The 18903-nt window shown below is 43.7% G+C and overlaps 1 protein-coding gene across 3 annotated transcripts in view; it reads right to left on the reverse strand.

Annotated features, from left to right (window-relative positions):
- Positions 1 to 12576: 12576 nt before the first annotated feature.
- LACTB2 (lactamase beta 2) overlaps positions 12577 to 18903 on the reverse strand; it is a 56702-nt gene continuing 50375 nt past the window's right edge. The window contains exons 8-9 of one of the 3 annotated variants that reach the window (XR_003854841.1): positions 12818 to 12937; positions 12599 to 12700 (exon numbers count right to left, since the gene is read on the reverse strand). Coding sequence is in view for 2 of the 3 variants with exons in the window: in XM_029591448.1 (XP_029447308.1) it covers positions 12894 to 12937 (44 nt within the window). In the remaining variant the exon portion in view is untranslated. Of the gene's footprint in view, positions 12938 to 18903 lie in introns of all 3 variants that reach the window. The other 2 variants (XM_029591448.1, XM_029591449.1) reach the window with 2 other exon arrangements.

Here is an 18903-nt window from a genome sequence, read left to right on the forward strand (position 1 = left end):
AGTCAAAGACAAATTAATGAGATGAGTAAATGTGGGAGATAAAATGTCCTTTACAACCCTGAAGAGAGCATTAGGGTAATGACTGGATGGGCATATAGTGTCCTTTGAATTAGAGATAAATTAGCTTACCTTACTAACTGACACAGAGTTGAAAGTGTCCCAGACAGTTGAAGTCTAAGACACAGCATTCACATGCCATTTGGGATCCGTAGAAAAATTTGAACAAACTTTTTCTGTTTTTAAATTAAAATGAATCCGAAATAATTCCGCTGACTATTTATCCCAGAACTCTGATTAAAGATAGAATTAGTTAAGTCATTTAGCAATGGCAAAAAGGGCTTTAGAATTGTAGCCAATCTTTCAAATTTGCTGGGAGTAAATACTCTTTCTTATGCATCTGCAGTTAATGATTGGTATATTTTTAATAACGATCAAACTCGGCTAGCAAATTCTGAGGAAGGAAATGTTCGCCAATCACATTCTGATTTTCTTAATGTTAGATGAGATGATTTAATCAATGTAGTGATCCATGGTTGTCAGTTTACTTTGTGATTGGAGAAAATTTTTAAAGGAGCAGTTTTGTTTAGAATAGAGCCCAGAGTGGAATCCCAAAAGTAATGTAGGAAAAGCTGGCCCTGATTGTATGCATGGAGATAGAGTCCTGTTTTTATTTTTTTTTTAGTGAAATCAATTGAGAAATCAGGGCTACATCTCCATACATGCAATGGGATAAAACCAGGATTGGCTTAGCCCTGTCCCTTTCGACACTGAACAACAGTCATCATACTTAGAGACTTTTTCATAATCTATGACCTTACTAACAGTTAATGTAGCAGTGTAAATATCTGGCCAGTTCTATATTATCTTACCCCTGGTGGTCTCACCTGGCAAATTGTATTTCCAGATAACACGGAATGAATTATTTGATCTTAGTATCTATGAGTGCTCCTATACTGATAGGTGAAAATGCCACGATACGATAAGATGAAAAATACCTACACAGAAAGACTGTTGCTTCCTGTACATTTAAACAGGTGATGTTAATTCTGAAGGTCGAGAGTGAATAGGATAAGATATTATACTAAACTAAATGGTATTACAAAGCCAAAAACAACCCCTTTAATAAATGCAGATAACTTCTGATAACACATGACCTGCCTTAAGCAAAAAATGGATAACACTTTAAACACCTGAACATTTTTTTGGCAATGCTAAAATAAAATTCTGTTCGCTGGGCAGTAAACAACACTGCAAGAACCTAACTAGCTAGATTTCCCAACATACACTGCTCAGAGCAGGTTGTTTTTTTTTTACTTGGAAAAGCAGTTTATACATCTGTAAATTAAAAGTCAAAAGTGTCACTTTGTTGGTTTCTAGACTGAGACTTATTCCTGGGTCTTCTCTTTTATTTTTTGTCTATGCCTCGATTTATTTAAATGAATAAAGGCAGGAGCAGCTAAATAGGAAGAGTTTTCAAAATGTTATAAGCACTAATATTTAATGTAGAGTAGTAGGGTTATCACCTCCCTCAGATCAGCCTGACGATGAGTTCAGTCCTTAGTTGTTTTCTCCTAGGACAAGCAGAATGGTAGTCCTCACACACGGGTGACAACATCGGATGGAGACTGGCACGGAACTTTGATCTCAAAAGAATCTAGAGATTTCAACATGCATGTACAGCTGTAGTCGTCATCACTCTGCCCCCCCCTAGGCAGAGTCCCTCAGTCTCTTTTTCCGTGGAGCCTTATGGTTGCAGGAGCAGTGTGCTCAACTTATTCAGCTTTGCTCTCTTTCTCTAAAGTTTATGTAAGTGATTTTTTTCTAGAGCTGTAGCTGTTTTCTTTCCTTTACTTATGGTAGTTTTCCTTTCTTGCTCTTTTTCCTCTCTCGGCCAGCCGCATGGCGGGCCTTAGTTCCTATGCAGTCTGGCAGTCTATTTCTTCCTTTAAAAAAAAAAAAAAATTATACTGCACCTGTAGTTACGTTTCTGCGTCCTCTCCCTGCTCTGTTTTTGTACCTTTTGTCCAGTGCTGGCAGGTCTGACCGTATGGGTGATATGTGTAGCCCACTGAGCCTGGGGACCTTTTTTGATGCACTTGAGGCCTCGGTGCCATCAATGTGATGTTGCCATTAATGCTGCGGTAGCATTGGTGCAAGCAGTACCATCAATGCCACGGTGCCCTCGATGCCATGATGGCCACGGTGCCCTTGATGGCCATGGTGCCCGTGCTGATCACGGGGTCGAGGCCCTCAATTTCATTGAGGTGCGTGCATGGCCACCCATGATGCTGTTGGGATATGTGGCCTCGATGCCACAGCAGCCCTTGAGGCAGTCGAGGTATGTGGCCTCAATGCCACAGCAACCATTGATGCATGGCCTTATTGCTGCGGCCGCCTTTGAGGCCGCCACAGTGAGTGGTCGTGCTGCCATTGCAAGGCACAGCCTTGATGCCATTGCAATATGGAGCTGCCTCAATATCATTGACACATTCTCTGCCATCAGGGTGCGAGGCCATCATGGAGGCAATCAGGCGTGTTGGCCATCGATACCTTTCGTTGTTGCTCTTGGCTATATTGAGTACCACCACCAAGGCGCTAAGATCGCCACTGGGCACTCTATAGTTGTCCTTGAGGCATCTTCTGCTGGAACTCTTGAGGGCCCACGAGTGCCACTGAAGCCTTTGGATGAGAGGGATTTCTGCCTTGGATGGATTGCGCGCCTATCATGGGCCATGGATGCCAGTGATCTCAGGGGCCCTGAGCCATTTGGATCGACCTAGTGGTGCTATCATCAGCCCTAGCTGCGGACGAGATGCCATCGAGCTCACCGCATCTATGCCCTCTGACAAATAATTGAATCAAGAGGGACAGTCGATGGTGTTGGCTGTCATTGGTTCCTTTGGGCATTATTGTGCTATGTTGGGGCTGCAGAGCCTCTGCCTGCAGACACCCCTGGCATCCCTGGTACTGCTGGTCCATCGATATCTTTGGGCATTTGGTGCTCTATCAGATGCTGCTGGGTGGTGGAGGTCCGTGGGTGCCTGTGGTCCTGGGGATGGCGCTACATACAGTCGATCTGATCCTGATTCAGTCAAGCGCCAAAGCACTGGGTATCGAGTCCGGTGCCCTTATTGTGCCTTTTGTTGGTACGCACGATAGCACTATGGGCCCTATGGGCACTGTCACAACCGAGGGCACCAATGGAAGTGGTTGGATGCTGTGGGACATAACCCCAGGACTCCATGGACACTATCGGTCACCATTGACTTCACTGCTATCATTCCTTAAGCCATTTCTGACGCAGTTGCAAGGGCTGTGTCCAGCCTCTTGGAGTGCTCTCAGAAGGAGACACCATGAAATGCCACCTGCCACAATGCCATGCCCAGTGCACCAGTGGTCCTGGGAACATTGTTGTCACACTGTTCCTCTTCACGCCACTGTGAGTTACTGTGATGATGAAGTGCAGCATGTGAGGTCGAGTACAGCATCTACTCCGTGTACCTCTGGCGGTGACAGGTAGCATTCTCTCTGTCTCATGATCTTGGCCTCCTCATCAGATCTGCACTGCAAAGTGCTGGTAAGCACTGGCAGAGAAGGCGTCATTACACACTGTTCTTTGCCTTTTGGGCTTGTTTTCCAGTTGCCCTACGCTGTATGGGTGTATCTGTATGTATGTGTTTCCCTTGTGGCGAGCACAACTGGTTGTGCGTCACAGTCCCAGGACTATCTAGATCTGTGTTCCTGATTGGACTCTAAAGGGAGTGGAGGAGGTTAGTGTCGGGAGTCCTCCCTTGGAAGAGGAATATGTCTCTCGACCCCTCCCATGTCCCAGACCCCTTTTGTGGGGAAGCCCCTGAGGTTTCGTCCTTGGCATGTTTATCTCTGAGCTGGAGTCTCAATTCTTGAATTGGACTGCCTCTGCTGTTCCCTGGCCAGGGCCAGGGAACAGCAGAGGCAGTCGTTGGACTTATTGCATGCCTGCAGGGCTGAGGCCACAAAATTTGTGCATCCATTATTGCATACAATCTTTGGTTCCTGGTTAAGCAAATAGTATTTGTGGCTGAACCTTCAATGATACACATCGCAGTCTCATATATCCTAACAGTGTTTTGAGGATACAAATTGAATGAAGCGATCTTCACACTTGTTGCTGCACGGCATAACTACATGTTTTAAAGAAGAGATTTATGCTTAACCAGGAACCAAAGATTGTATGCAATAGTGGATGCACAAATTTTGTGGCTTCAGCCCTGCAGGCATGCAATAAGTCCTGCTCACATTTATTGCCCCCAAGGCAGCTCTCGACCAAAGAGCGAAACTCGTCCAGAGTCTCTCAAATTTTAATAAAGGGCTTTTTTCCATATACCGATCTTCGCTATCTTTACTGCTATACAGCTAACTGGATCGGCTTCCGAAGACCACCAGGTCTTCACCCCCTCCCCCGGAAACCATGGCCAGTGCAAGAGTATTAGATGCCCTAGGCAAACCTTATACCCTTGCATCCCACCCCCACAGTTAAAATATGCATTCATAACAACAGATTTTACATGAAAAAGAATATTCAAAGTACAGTCATCTGAGATAAAAAATATCAACATGCATATTATATTTATATGCACTGCTATGGTGCAACCAGAAAACCCTGCAAAAAAAAAAAGACACTTAGAACCCATATGGCATTAGGACTACTGTAATATGTGTTGGGTGTGGGCTTGACCTTCAGAGAGCTATGAGTAAATTACAATTAAAAAATATAAGCCTCCCATTCCAAACAGAACTGCCAGCACTTAAAAAGGAAGAACCCTATCAATGAGAAAGCAGCACTGCAAATATTACACTAAGCCCTAAAACAACAATATACCTCCTATTAGGAAAACAGAACAAACCAAACTGCTATAGATCCCTAATCTCTCTAGATGTCATTCCACCCAGAGCACCAACCTCTGCGCCTTGCTTTTGGTTCCGCCCTGCCGATTTATATATGCTACTGTTGTCGCATTGTCCGATAGAACTCGAACCAGACGATTTCGTAGTAACGGCAGAAAACTCCTTCAAGGCCAAGCGAACCGCCCTGGTCTCTAGACAGTTGATAGACCACACAGACTGTCACATGGACCAGGTTCTCTGAACCGAATGGGACTGACAAACTGCTCCCCATCCAGAGAAACTGGCATCGGTAGTAACCACCATCCACTCAGGAACTTCGAGGTCCACTCTCCGACAGATTGGAAGTCTGAAGCCACCATGACAGCCTGTCTCTCGGCAAATCCTCGAGAGGTAAGAGGATATGATATTTTTCAGATACTGGCTTCCAGCAGGACAGCAATGCCATCTGTAGTGGTCTCATATGAGAAAATGCCCAGGGAACCAAATCCAGCATGGAGGCCATCAAGCCGAGTACCTGTAAGTAGTCCCAGACCTTGGTTACCTGCAACTGCAAAAATCGGCAGATCTGGGCCTGAAGTTTCAAGATTCGATCTTGACAGAGAAAGACTCTGACTATAAGAGTATCAAACCGAGCTCCTAAATACTTCAAAGTTTGTGCTGGTGATAGCTGACTTTTGTCGTGATTCACTACCCAACCTAGAGACTGTAGGACTTCGAGAACTCGATGAACTGACTTGCAGCATAGAGACTCTGACTTGGCTCTGATCAATCAATCATCCAAATATGGGTGAACTAGAATACCCTCCTTTCAAAGGAAAGCTGCCACCACCACCATCACCTTGGTGAAAGTCCGCGGAGCCATGGCGAGACCAAACGGAAGAACCTGAAACTGAAAATGTTGACCCAGAATCATGAAGTGGAGAAAACACTGAGAGTCCTGATGGATGGGAATATGTAGATAAGCCTCCATGAGATCCAAGGAAGCCAGGAATTCTCCTTTGCATACAACCGCTATGACCGACCTGAGGGTTTCCATCCTGAAGCGTGGCACCTTGAGTTTTGCATTGACCTTCTTTAAATCGAGTATCTGCCAAAATGAGCCCTCCTTTTTGGGGACCAGAAAATAAATGGAGTATTTCTCCTGATGGAGCTCCGCTCTGGGAACTGGTACTACTACACTTAACCAAGATAACCAGTCTAGAGTCAGTTGTACCGCCGCCCGCTTGACTGGATAGCTGCATGGGGAAATTAGAAAAAGTTCCCATACGGGACGAGCAAATTCTAAAATGTAACCGTTTCTTATCACATTGAGAACCCACTGGTCCTGATTGATCTTGGCCCACTTGTCGTAAAAGTGCCATAAGCAACCTCCTATAACAGGAATGATGGAGTGGACCAGCCTGGCATCATTGGGTAGACTTACCTTCTGCTGAGGAGCCACCTGAAGATCCCCTAAAGGACCTTCTGGCTCCATGAAAGGATTGTCTCCATGCTTGCCCCCGTGAAAAATACTGTCTTTGCGGTCCCGGCATACCACGGGTAGGCTGTGATCTTCTGTCAGACCGAAAACGAGACTTTGATTGAAAAAATCTTACCCTTAGGTTTATCCTTGGGTAACCTGAGGACTTTATTGTCTCCAAGAGATTAGATCAGCTGCTCTAGATCCTCGCCAAACAAGAACTTACCTTTGAAATGATGTCAATTGTGCCTTAGAGGAAACATCCGCCGCCCAATTGTGAAGCCAAAGCAACCTTCGGGCGGCCACAGCTGATGCTATTACTCTGGAGGAAGTACGCACCAAATCATAGGGGGCATCCACACCGTAAGTCGCAGCTGCTTCCACCCGCTCAGCCATATCTGCATCCACACCTGATTGAGACCAATTACCTTGAAGCTGCTGTACCCACCGGAGACAAGCACGTGGCAAGAAACTTGAACAAAGGCTGCACGCAAACCCAGGGTTGCCACCTCAAAACTCCTTTTAAGGTGTAACTCAATCTTACGATCTTGTACATCTTTTAAAGCATCTGAACCAATAACTGGAATCGTGATGCGCTTAGTTACAGCACACACCGGCGCATCTACTTTCGGGAGAGAAAAAAATTCTAAATCTTGTTCTGGTAGAGGGTAAAGTTTCCCCATGGCTCTGCCAACCTTTAAACCAGAATCAGAAGTCCCCCATTCCTCTTCTACTAACTTCCTAACAGACTTGTCGTAAGGGAAAGAAGTTGGAGGATCTTGGATGTGACCTAGTACCAGGTCCTCGCCGTCCAAATCCTGGTTCTCCTGAGGCATTTTAACCCCCAAGAACCTGGTAAGCCAAGGGAAGCAAAACCTCCAGCTCTTCCCTTTTAAAAAGGTGGACAAACTTAGGATCCTCTGCCTCATGAATAAAAGAGACCGGGTCATCCCCTTGACCCGCATCCTCGGTAGCTAGAGTAACTGGAGCCACTAGGGGAGCTTGGCCAGACCCTGAACCAGTACCACCAGCAGCTATGATAGCGTCGTCCAGATCAACCGCCCCAGCTGCATCACCCTGCAGGTGAAAAATCAAGCCCTGTGCTGAGGGAACCCTATTATCAGGCATAGGAGACCTCCTGGGACCCCCCGAAGGACCCTCAGTGGGCTGGACTGGTGGAATCTGCGGCTGTGTAATCCCCCAAGCCGCTTTCTGTCTGGTCATATAGGCATCATGAAGTAACAAAACAAAGTCTGTGGAGAAAAGCCTCCCTGCACCCAAACCAGCATGGTCTGGTTGAAAAACAGGCAAACCAGAGCTTTCCTCCCCTTCTAGCCCTCCCTGCTCATTCCCCAACCCAGAACGGGCCGGAAACAGAGATGAGGACCCTCCCCCGCTCCCCCGGCGATGTGGGAACTGCCGCAGCAAAATCCAAAATGGCTGCCGTTCCCGCGCCGGCGGGGTGAGTTAACAAAGAAGTTGCAGCCAATCCAAAAGACAATGATACTCAACGCTGGGTAGTGGGAGAAGGAGCCACAGACGAACCCTCCCCACCGTCAGGCACAGTTAGCGCATAACCTATTAAGCCGGGAAGAATCAGAGCTGCATGAATGGCATGCCCTGCCGCGAGCCATAAGGTAGAGATATAATTAAAATCCTTTCTCTGAAGGTATTCACCACGAGAGAAGAAAAGGTCCCCCAAACAAACAGCCAGAGCCCCACAAAAATCTCCTAAGGGGAGGAAGTCACTCGCCTGTAGAGCATGCTCTGGTGGGTGCAAATAGGTTTTTTTTTTCAAATTAGCTTTAGTTAAAAATGAACAATCTGCCCTGAAAAATAGGCAAAAATAGCCAAACATTCTTGTAAAAAAGTATTGTAAAGAGCCCGCAGTCGCCTCAGGGGCCTCGTGAAGGGAGGGATCTGGACAACCAGATTTACACCTCAAGGGCACCAAGACCAAGCACACACAAGGTACCAACCCCTGGCTCTGCCGCCTCAACCGGACAGGGAAGAACCCTAAGGATTTTAAAATAAAATAAAAGAAACCCCCAGGGAGGAAGGCTCAAAAGAAAAAAATTAGCTGAAAAAAATTAGTCAACTGCAGAACTGCAGGATTAACAGCCTCTGCCATCTGCTGGAGACAGAGAAATACTGATGAGCTACAGGTGGCACGGTTGCTTAGATACGGTGTCAGCGAGGTTTTTTTCTCTGTCTCCATCTGCTGATAGGGGGAGATGAACCCAGGTGTCTGGACTGATCTGGGCATGTACAGGGAAGACATGTTAAGCCTCTTATCTGGCTAAATTATAGCTAGATGTGCTGTTATCTGGCTATAATTGAGCCAGATATAAAAGGAGCATTTTGTGGGTGCTCCAGAGAGGGGTCTCATTATCCAGCTAACTTAGCCACATAACTTTAGACCTGCTCGGAAGCAGGTCTAAAGTTATCTGGCCTCGTGGGGCAGTATAACTTTAGACTTAACTGGATATATTTAAAAAAGAATACATCCAGTTAAGTAAGGTTCCATTTAAAATGCAAAGACCTCACATCGCGGTCTGTCCACCGCCTCCCTCCCACCCAAGTTGCAAAGGCCCTATGGGGCTGAACTTGCCCACTCCCTCGCCCCAAAATGGCCCATTTAATGTTAACAAAAAATTATCGGGGCCGGGAGTCTTCCCTCCTTTACCCCCTTATTCATACTTCCCCTTATACTTAAAAAATGAAATCCCGCGGGCTCCAGATTCCCCCCCAACACTTTCCTTTCTACGCTCCTCCCCCACCCCCATACCTTTATTAGAAGTTGGTCTCCAGGATCACGGTAGCCTCCTACTGCTATCCGGGACCGGCGCTTCCGCTTACACCTCTGCCCTTGCTAGGTAACTAGGATGGAGGCTTCCCATCATAGCTGGCTAGCAAGTGCTGTGTTACGTGTGCCGTCCGCGGCAAACCCGCGGCATGGCCCTCTCACCTTTCTACAAGGACTCTAGTCTGTGGTTCCTCCTCACTGGCAGCAGTGGGCCGCCAGCTCTGTCCTTGGGCCTCCCCCAGCGCCTCTGGCCCTGCAACAGTCTCCAGCCTTCCTGGTCCTGATGCCACTACTCTTCAGTCCTCTCTGCGTGGCCCGCGGAGACGCCACCACTCGCGCCGCGCCCCTCCCTAGGCGCGCGCATCACTGATCCTTATGTAGGGACCGCGGCGGGAACCTAGCCGCGGCCCCGGATGATGAAGTCAAACTATTCACAGTATTTAAGCTCAGGCTCCGCTCCATCGCGTTGCCTTTGCAACAGGTCTCCTCGCTGGTCGAGTACTTGTTACTACTAAGAGATTTGTCTTTTCCCTGTGTTCCTGTTCCTTGTCGTTCCTGGTTCCTGTTTCCTTGTTCCTGTTCTGCTTCGGATTGACTACACAGACTTTGCTTCGCCCGACCACGCTCCAGCCTATCTCCAGGCCCAGACCTCCGCTTCACCCGACTACGCTATTGACTATCTCCCTGATCAGACCTCAGCTTTGCTGGATTATGCTATTGACTATCTCCGTGATCAGACCTAGCTTTGCTTGGATACGCTATTGACTATCTCCATGATCAGACCTCAGCTTTGCTCGACTATGCTATTGACTATCTCCATGATCAGACCTTAGCCTTGCTTGCCATTGCCTCTGGATTGCTGCCAGCCCTGACTCAAGCCTACCATTGGATGCCTCTTCTGTCTACTTCCTGGACATGGATTCATCAGGCTTCAGCCTACCTTTGCTCGAGTGCCCTCTGTCTGCCTTCGTTCCATTGGCGCCCAAGTTTCCAGGACATTATCCAGTCGAAAGTAGAACTGTACTATTCCTTGCCTGCTGTCTCTAGGCTGAACCTACTTCTCCTGCACATATACGCAGAGGCACACCTAAGTCCTGCTGGCCCCGGCACCCAAAGGCTCAACCCACGGGGAACGAGGTCTGGTATAGGTGAAGCTCCAGCGGCCTCTGCCTTTCAGCCCACTCCATCTGCCGATGGTTGCGTCAACCCCATCTCGGCCCAAGGATCCACCTCCAACGCAACACGCTGGTCCTGGATCGCGATAGGAGGCGCCCATGATCATATAGCTGGTTAAGTCTAAAGTTATACGGCTAACTATAGCTGAATAACTTTATACATAACTGGTGATATTCAAAAGAATATCTGGTTATGTTTAAAGTTATGCGGCTATGGTTACTCGGATAACTTTAATTGGGGATATTCAGTGAAACCTTTATCCCACTGAATATCCAGGACAAGTTATCCGGTTTACTTTAGCCGGATAAGTTGTCTACTAAGCTTTCCTGCTAAATATGCCGTCATTTCTATGTTTCTATGTCCCCCACATCATTTTGCTTTTGTCTTCCAGAAGCCAAAAAAGTCAGATATTTAGTTTTGCTTCATGCTGGTCAAAGTCTGGAACTTAGCACTGCCACAAACATGTCATTTTCATGATCCTATAAGGGAGTGAATTTGACACTTTAAATTTTTAGCAATATTCCCCCATTTGTAAATATTAGGTAGAGTTTACAAAACTTTAGGTAAAATAATTTTCAAAGCGCTACTGCTACTTTTCCCAGAGCTTTTAAAAACTGCTTAGGCATGTCTTAATATCTATTTGCCCCTAAAGAACATACAATACATCTATTTTATTCTCTTGTAAGCATGCATTTCCTTTTATTCACAATAGCAGGTTCCCTCTCTCACACTTATTCGCTCACATCTTACACACCAATAAGTGCACTGTCTTTTACAAAATATCAGTAGTGTAGCATCACAACAAATGTTTGAGGCAGTACGTAGACACAGGACTGTAGGAATATCGCAGCATATATGCATACAGCACATTAACATTTGCACCCATGGCACATCCACAATCACAAAACTCACAGAACATATTGCTGGGCCAATTGTTTGGATTGAAATGGCCCAAGATGCTGACAGTTTGGCCAGACTCACATACATCTCAACTCAGAAATTCAGACTTTTGAATACGAGTGAAACTGCATTTCCCATAATTGTTGCTGCTTTTGTGGATCAGGATTTATGGAAATGATTCAAAGGCAGCAATTATTAACATTGTTTATCATGCTTTTGTGGAAAGTGCAGTGTTAGCAAACAAAGAATAGTTTGACTTTGGGATTTTCAGTGAGAATCAGTAAAATCACAATACACTAAAAAAGTCATTTTCCAACTGCTCACATTCCTACAGAGTCCATGGGTATTTTTTACCCCCAGATTTACACTTTGAAAATTATTCCAGGAAAACTACCCACACACATTTACACCAGCTAATTTGTGAGGAAAGAAGTTCTGAGGAAAAAAAATATGTACATGAAATCTCCAAAATGTGTGCTTACGTGCAAGCCTCTCCCCCACCTCACCCCCGAGGTTGTCTCGCCTCAGTGCAGTTAAAGTTACTTGTGTAGTGACGATGCATGCAGAAGCTTACCTGCACATGAGGCGAGCAGTTTCCTAAAAGCCCATTTTCATGGGTAAAACACTGGTTTACCCACAGATATGGCTTTTAAAATTTCCCGATCCAAAAATCACAAACACAGAAGCAACTCCTCCCCAAATATAACAAAAATTAGAAAAAACGGAAAGGGAAACAATTCTCCCAAAAAAATTAATTAAAATGTTTTTTTTTGTTTTTAAAGAAAACAAGTAATCTTTCGAGGAGAGACGGTATCAGGATAAGGTGCCTATTTTTAATCCACTGTCTCTTGCCCGCAATGGGCCTTAGGGAGTATCAGCCCCACCGGCACTACAATTATAATCATCTACCTTCTCCCTCTTAGAATATTTTTATTACTAATATCTATACCTTTATTTCTCGTTCACCAATTACAAAAACCACATCTCTTTGTTGACAAGCTAATTATTTCCTCATATAACTCCCTTACCCATAACCCACATTAAAAATACCAAATACTAGCTCCAATCATCAGACATAATCATAAGGGTAAGGGAGATATATGAGGAAATAGTTAGGTTGTCAACAAAGATATGTGGTTTTTGTAATTAGCGAACGAGAAATAAAGGTATAGATATTAGTAATAAAAATATTCTATTAGGGAGACGGTAGATGATTATAATTGTAGTGCCGGTGGGGCTGATACTGCCTAAGGCCCATTGCGGGCGAGAGACAGTGGATTAAAAATAGGCACCTTGTCCTGATACCGTCTCTCCTCAAAAGATTACATGTTTTCTTTAAAAACAAAAAAAACATTTTAATTAATTTTTTTGGGAGAATTATTGTTTCCCTCTCCATTTTTTCTAATTTTTGTTTTAAAATTATCCTCTATAAAATAAAATTAATTTTTGGAATTAAGAAAACATTACAGTATGGTTATTTTTATTTTCTGACCAAACGAAGGTCTAGTTTTAAAAATGCTTCTAACACTTTTATGTAGTATGCCTGTGCAAATGGAAAGTGTTGAATCAATCTCTGTAACAAAGGTAAGTTGCTTGTTCTTTGTTTTGCTAAGAACAAAGTTCATTTAGCTGCTTGAGTGCTGCACAGGTTTTGTTCTTTGAAATTCATAAATTGCTTTTCCATTTGATGGTGGGCTCTCTTTCTTGTACTGTGGAAAGAAAAACATTAAAACGGCACAAATGTGATTATATAAAATGTACAGGATCAGCGGATAACAAGCTGTGTGTACATTTCTTTCTTTAGTAGAAAAACTTGCTTATTATAGAAATATGGCTACTGACCAATTGCAGAACAGTTTTCAGAATATGTGATGTCATCACAAAGTACTCTGAACTCCCTGTTTTGCTATACATAACAAAGGTTAAAAAAAACCCCCACAATGATTCTAAGTGTAGGTGGTGTTGGAGGTACATGAAAAGTGAGCTGGAGAGTTACTGGGTGCTTTACTATCTGTGACAGAAAGCTAGATGAAACTGAATTAATGGTTAAAAATTTGTTTGAGGTTGAGGGCAGACAGATGAAGATTTTATAGGGTAGTTTCCCAGTTGGGACAAAGTTCAACATGAAGGGGCTGATGTAATAAGCTGTGTTGACCCTAGCATGGGCTTTTCAATACTAATATAAGCCCAATATGTAACAAGGGTGTTAGCACTGAAAAAAAATACTCAGTAAAACAGGAGTAAAAAGCCAATGCAAAATTTGCCAGGCTATATAATTTGATTACGTATGCAAGCAAACATGCTCACATATGTAAAACTGCACAAGTTCGGACTTACCCAGATAAGTAGAATCACTTATTCCGTTAAGTATTCCGATCACTTATTCAGCTAAGTAGCAGCAAAGCCGCTACTTAGCTGGATAAGTCTGAAAAGCATTGTCCATTGAAATAGTGCTTTTGAGACTTATTCAACTAAATAAAATAGCCAGATAAATAGGGTTTTTTCAGACATAAGTCAGATAGCCGGATAAGTCTAAAAAGCGCTACATATCCAGCTAAATTAGATAGCTTTTAGATGTATCCGGCTATCTGACTCAGTTGGACAGGTAATACATTTTCAGAATTATCCGTCTACGTAGAGCTATTTTTTTTGTTTGTTTTAAAGACTTATCCGGCTATTTTACATAGCTGGATCAGTCTGAAAAGCATTACTCAGATGGACAAGCAGTGCTTTTCAGATTAATCCAGTTAAATAAGGCTAATGAAGTTAGGGCTGTTCAGTTTTGAGAAGAGACGACTCAGAGGAGATATGATAGAGGTCTACAAAATCATGAAAGGACTTGAAAAAGTTAATGTAATTCAGTTATTTGCTCTCTCAGATAATAGAAGGAGTAGGGGGTACTCCATGAAGTTAGCAAGTAGCTCATTTAAAATAAATCGAAGAAAATTCTTTTTCACTCAGCATATAGTTAAGCTCTGGAATTCTTTGCCAGAGGATGTGACAGCAGTTAGTGTAACTGAGTTTAAAAAAGGTTTGGATATGTTCCTAGAGGAAAAATCCATAAACTGCTATTAATTAATAAGAAATAGTAGCTTGAGATTTATTTAATGTTTGGGTACTTGCCAGGTACTTGTGATTTGGATTGGCCACTGTTGGAAACAAGATACTGGGCTTGATGGACCCTTGGTCTGACCTAGTATGGCAATTCTTATGTTCTTATGTGATCTGTCATAATGGCAGTTCAAGCAGGGAATACCTTGTGTCTCTGGATCTGACGGAGGCATATGTGCATTTCCCCATTCGCCGGGAACATCAATGGGTCCTTCGGTTTGCCATTCTAGATCGTCATTACCAGTTTCAGGTCTTGCCTTTCGGGCTGGCCATGGCACCTAGGACCTTTTCCAAGGTCATGGTGCCCTTATCTGGGCAACTGGTTGATTCGAACCAAGACAGTGAAGAGAGTCTTTGTGCTTCTTGCAAGGTGGTTGGTACTACAGGAACTAGGCTGAGTGTTGATCATGGTCAACAGCAATTTGCAGCTGACTCAGACTCGGGAGTATCTTGGAGTTTACTTCAATATAAAGCAGGGCAGAGTGTTTCTGCCAGAGACTCAAATCCAAAGGTTGATGGCTCGAGTTCAAACCTTGATGAGAACGTTTTGCCCGAGTGTGTTGTCTTACCTACAGTTCTTGGGGTTGATGGCTGCCACTTTGGAAGTAGTTCCCTGGGCAAGGGCACATATGTGACCTCTTCAGTGCATGTTGCTTTCCCGCTGGAACCCGCAGTTGTAGAACTATGCAGTGAGGTTGCTCCTACCATTTGGAGGGGAGATCTCAGTTGAACTGGTGGTCACAGGTGGATCATCTCAGGAAGGGAGTTTCCTTGGAGATGCCGGATTGGTTGGTACTCACGACAAATACAGACTTGGGGGGGGGGGGCTCACTGTCAGGAGTTGATGGTGCAAGGTCACTGTTCTGCAGAGGAGCAGCAGTAGAACATCAACAGGTTGGAAGCATGGGCGGTTCAGTTAGTGTGCTTGCAGTTCTCTGAGCGTCTAGAGGTTTGGGCTGTCTGAATAATGTCAGCCAATGTGGAAATGGTGACTTTCATCAATCATCAGGGTGGAAGTTGGCAGACGAAGCCTTTCGGACCTAGACCTGTTGGCAACATTCAACAAGTTTCCATGCTTTTTCAGTCACAGATGGGACCCCAAAGTGCTGCCCCCAAAGTGCGGCCCCCTGCTGTATGCGTTTCCACCCTTGCCTCTGATAAGCAGATTGCAAGTCAATGCAACACCACCCTTTTTGTGGTTTCGGATTGGGCTCGGAGGCTGTGGTATGCTTATCTCCAGAGACTGCTGGTGGGCAGTCCCCTCAGGCTTCCGTCTTGGAAGGATCTATTGTGGCAGGGGTCCATTCTACATGAGGATCTGGATCGATTTTGTCTTAAAGTTTGGCCATCAAAAGGGCTTGGTTGTTGAAGCGGGGTTATTCGCTTGCTGTAATTACCACCTTACTTCGGGCCAGAAAATATTTCTACTTCTCTAGCCTATGTTAGAGGTGGAGTGTTTTTGAGGCCTAATCTTCTTAGAGTAAGTTCTCAACATTTCAAAATGGATATTCCTTAAATTTTGGAATTTTTACAGGATGGCTTGCATAAGGGGTTGACCCTTATCACCCTGAAAGTTCAAGTTGCAACTCTTGCTTGTTATAGAGGGAAAGGCAATGGAGGGCCTTTGTCTTCCCATCCTGGCATATCCTGTTTTTTGAAGGTAGTTAAGCATCTTTGCCCCCTCGCTACAGGCTTCTGGTGCATCTGTGGGACCTTGCTTACTCCTGGAGTTCTCGGCAGGTCCAACTTTTTAGCCGCTGTGTGCTCTTTCATTGTGATTGCTTACCTTGAAGACAGTTTTTTTTCTGGTAGCAATCGGTTTGGCATGTCTGGTCTCTGAGCTGTAGGCTGCTTCTAGCAGTGAGCCTTCTCTGCGTATGACTTCGGGAGTGGTACAACTTTGGACTGTGCCCTCATTTTTTGCCAAAAGTGATTTGGAGAATCATATTTACATGATTTGTAAATATGTAAAGCTTGATTATTTATGGCTGCTTTTGGTTTGCAGGTTATTTGAGGCTTCCATTTAAAATCTAATCTTTTTCATATGCTGTTAGAATTTTTTAAAAATTTTTTACAGTGCTAGGATTGTTTAATCTTTGGTATTTTATGTTTATTGTAATTTTGTTGGCTTTCTTGTTTAACATGTTTGTAATTATTTACTGGCTTGTACACCGCTTTAAGCCTTTTGAGATAAGTGGTTTATAAATATAAATAACCTAGAAACCAATGAGAAGTATTTTGTGGGAACCAGAAAAATATGATATGAATAAGGTAAGTGTAAGAAAAGAAAATGGATAGCAAGATGACAATGCTGGGTTGTCATGTGGATAATACATTGAAATCCTCAGCTCAGTGTGCAGCAGTGGTCAAAAAAGCAAACAGAATATTAGGAAGGATCCAAAAAGGAATGGATAATTAAACAGAAAATATCATACTACCTCTGTATCAATCCATGGGGTAACTTCACTTTGATTAAGTACTGTGTGCCGTTCTGGTCGCCACTTCTCAAAAATGATATAGCAGAACCAGAAAAGGAGCAGAGGAGAACGACAAAAATAAGAGGAATGAAATGATTCTTCTATGATGAAGAGCTATGCAGTGTAGGGCTCTTCAGTTTAGAAAAGAGATGGCTGAGAGGGGGCACGATAGTTTATAAAATCACGAATGGGAAGGAACAGGTATATTAAAGATGATTATTTACCCGACATGCCCACCCCAAAAAACCCTGGGACTTCGCGAGTCCCGGGGCTCTGCGCGCGCCGGCGGCCTATGGAAAATAGGCGCGCAAGGCCCTGCTCGCGTAAATCCGGGCGGATTTACGCGAGCAGGGCTTTTAAAATCCGCCCGAAAGTGTTTTTTCAATCAACACATAATCAAGCTGTAGAATCTGTTGCCAGAGGACTTGGTCATGACGACTAGCATAGTGGATTGGACAAGTTCCAACAGGAAGAATTCATAAAACATTACACTGGGGAACACAATTTTTGTTGAGTTAGATCTGACACTTGTTTTTGACTAACTTTTGACATCTGAATCCAAAAATAACCCCAGTTTTTCTCTATCACATCAACTTTTTAAGGTACAGAATACCCTCCCTTTATCCCAAAAATCATAAAAAATGTACATAAAGCAAATAAAAGAAAAAATTACCTAAATATACTGTTTATTTAGAGTTATTTTATTCATACAAAGGCTATATATTGCTAATGTAAGTCAAATTGTGTATAAGTAGTAAAGTTCTGCTATTAAACAAATATTAAGGTAAAAATTTATGCCTATAACTTTTCTGGCAGTGTTCAATCTGTGGACAATCTCGCCTGATGCTCCAACAATAGTCAGCCATCATATGTACATCCCATCATTTCCCCATTCATCCTTAAATAAACCTATTCCCCTCTGCTTTCTCTCCATGAACATTGTATAAAGTTCTCTGTATGTTTTTCACAAATTTTTATGCTTATTTTGGACCGTTGCGGCACTCTTCTCAAGTTGCCCGTTCCTATATACTTCCTATCCTGCGTTCTCACAGTTCCTTTTACTCCTTCCCCACGACCCTGTTTTATGTAATTTCCAACCTTTTGTTTTTGATGTAAACCGATATGATGTTCCCACTAATATCGGTATAGAAACTTACATAAATAAATAAATAAATAAATCTACCCTGATACCGTGCCTCCATGACCTTCAAATCTTGGTGGAATCGTTCACATTGCTCATCAGTGACTGCATCAAGGTTTTTCGGGAAGTCAGCAAGATGGCTATGCAGAAAATGCACCTTGATGCTCATGTTGCAATGAAGCATTTTGAAGCGATTCAAGAGTTTCTGGACAATTTTGGTGTAATTCTGTGCTCGAGTATTTCCAAGAAAGTCCTTGACAAGGTTTTTGAATGACAACCAAGCATTCTTTTGGAGTTACAACAATTCTGGCACTTACCGCAAAGTGCAAAAAAGTTATCGCAGTTTGCGGAAATACCTATGCGAAGTGCTAAGATAGCGCACTTTGCGATAAACAGCTTGTTACCATAAAACATGCCCCTTTTCCTATCACATGAGATATTTAGTGCATTTTGATAAATCCAGGCCTAAGATAGGCTGTAGAGAAAAAACTTGACGTAATAGAAGAAAACTGCAGTTTTGAAATCAGCATGCCTATTTAAGTCTAAAACAGCTGAAAAATCGAACTCAACAGGAATTATGTTAAAAATTGTTCCCCAGTGATTTGCCAGGTAGACTTGGGAAAGCCATAGGAAAAATGGTTCTTACCTGCTCATTTTTGTTCCTGTAGTTTCACGGATCAGTCCAGACTGCTGGGTTTTGCCTCCTTTCAAGCAGATGGAGACAGAGAAAAACTTGTAGAGCACCCCTTATTAGCCTGGTGTGCTACCTGCATCTCCTCAGTATAAACAGTATCGAAGCAGAAAACGATAAACATTGCAGATCAAGCAAAAGACAAAACAGGAAATTGTCGAAATAAGCACAAAACTGGCTAACGAAAAAGCCAAATGCAGAATAAGAAGAAAAATGTAGCCTTCTTCTGTTTTCTTCAGCAAAAAACAATCAGAG

This window comes from Rhinatrema bivittatum, chromosome 2 (assembly GCF_901001135.1).
Source record: "Rhinatrema bivittatum chromosome 2, aRhiBiv1.1, whole genome shotgun sequence".
Classification (NCBI taxonomy): Eukaryota; Metazoa; Chordata; class Amphibia; order Gymnophiona; family Rhinatrematidae; genus Rhinatrema; species Rhinatrema bivittatum.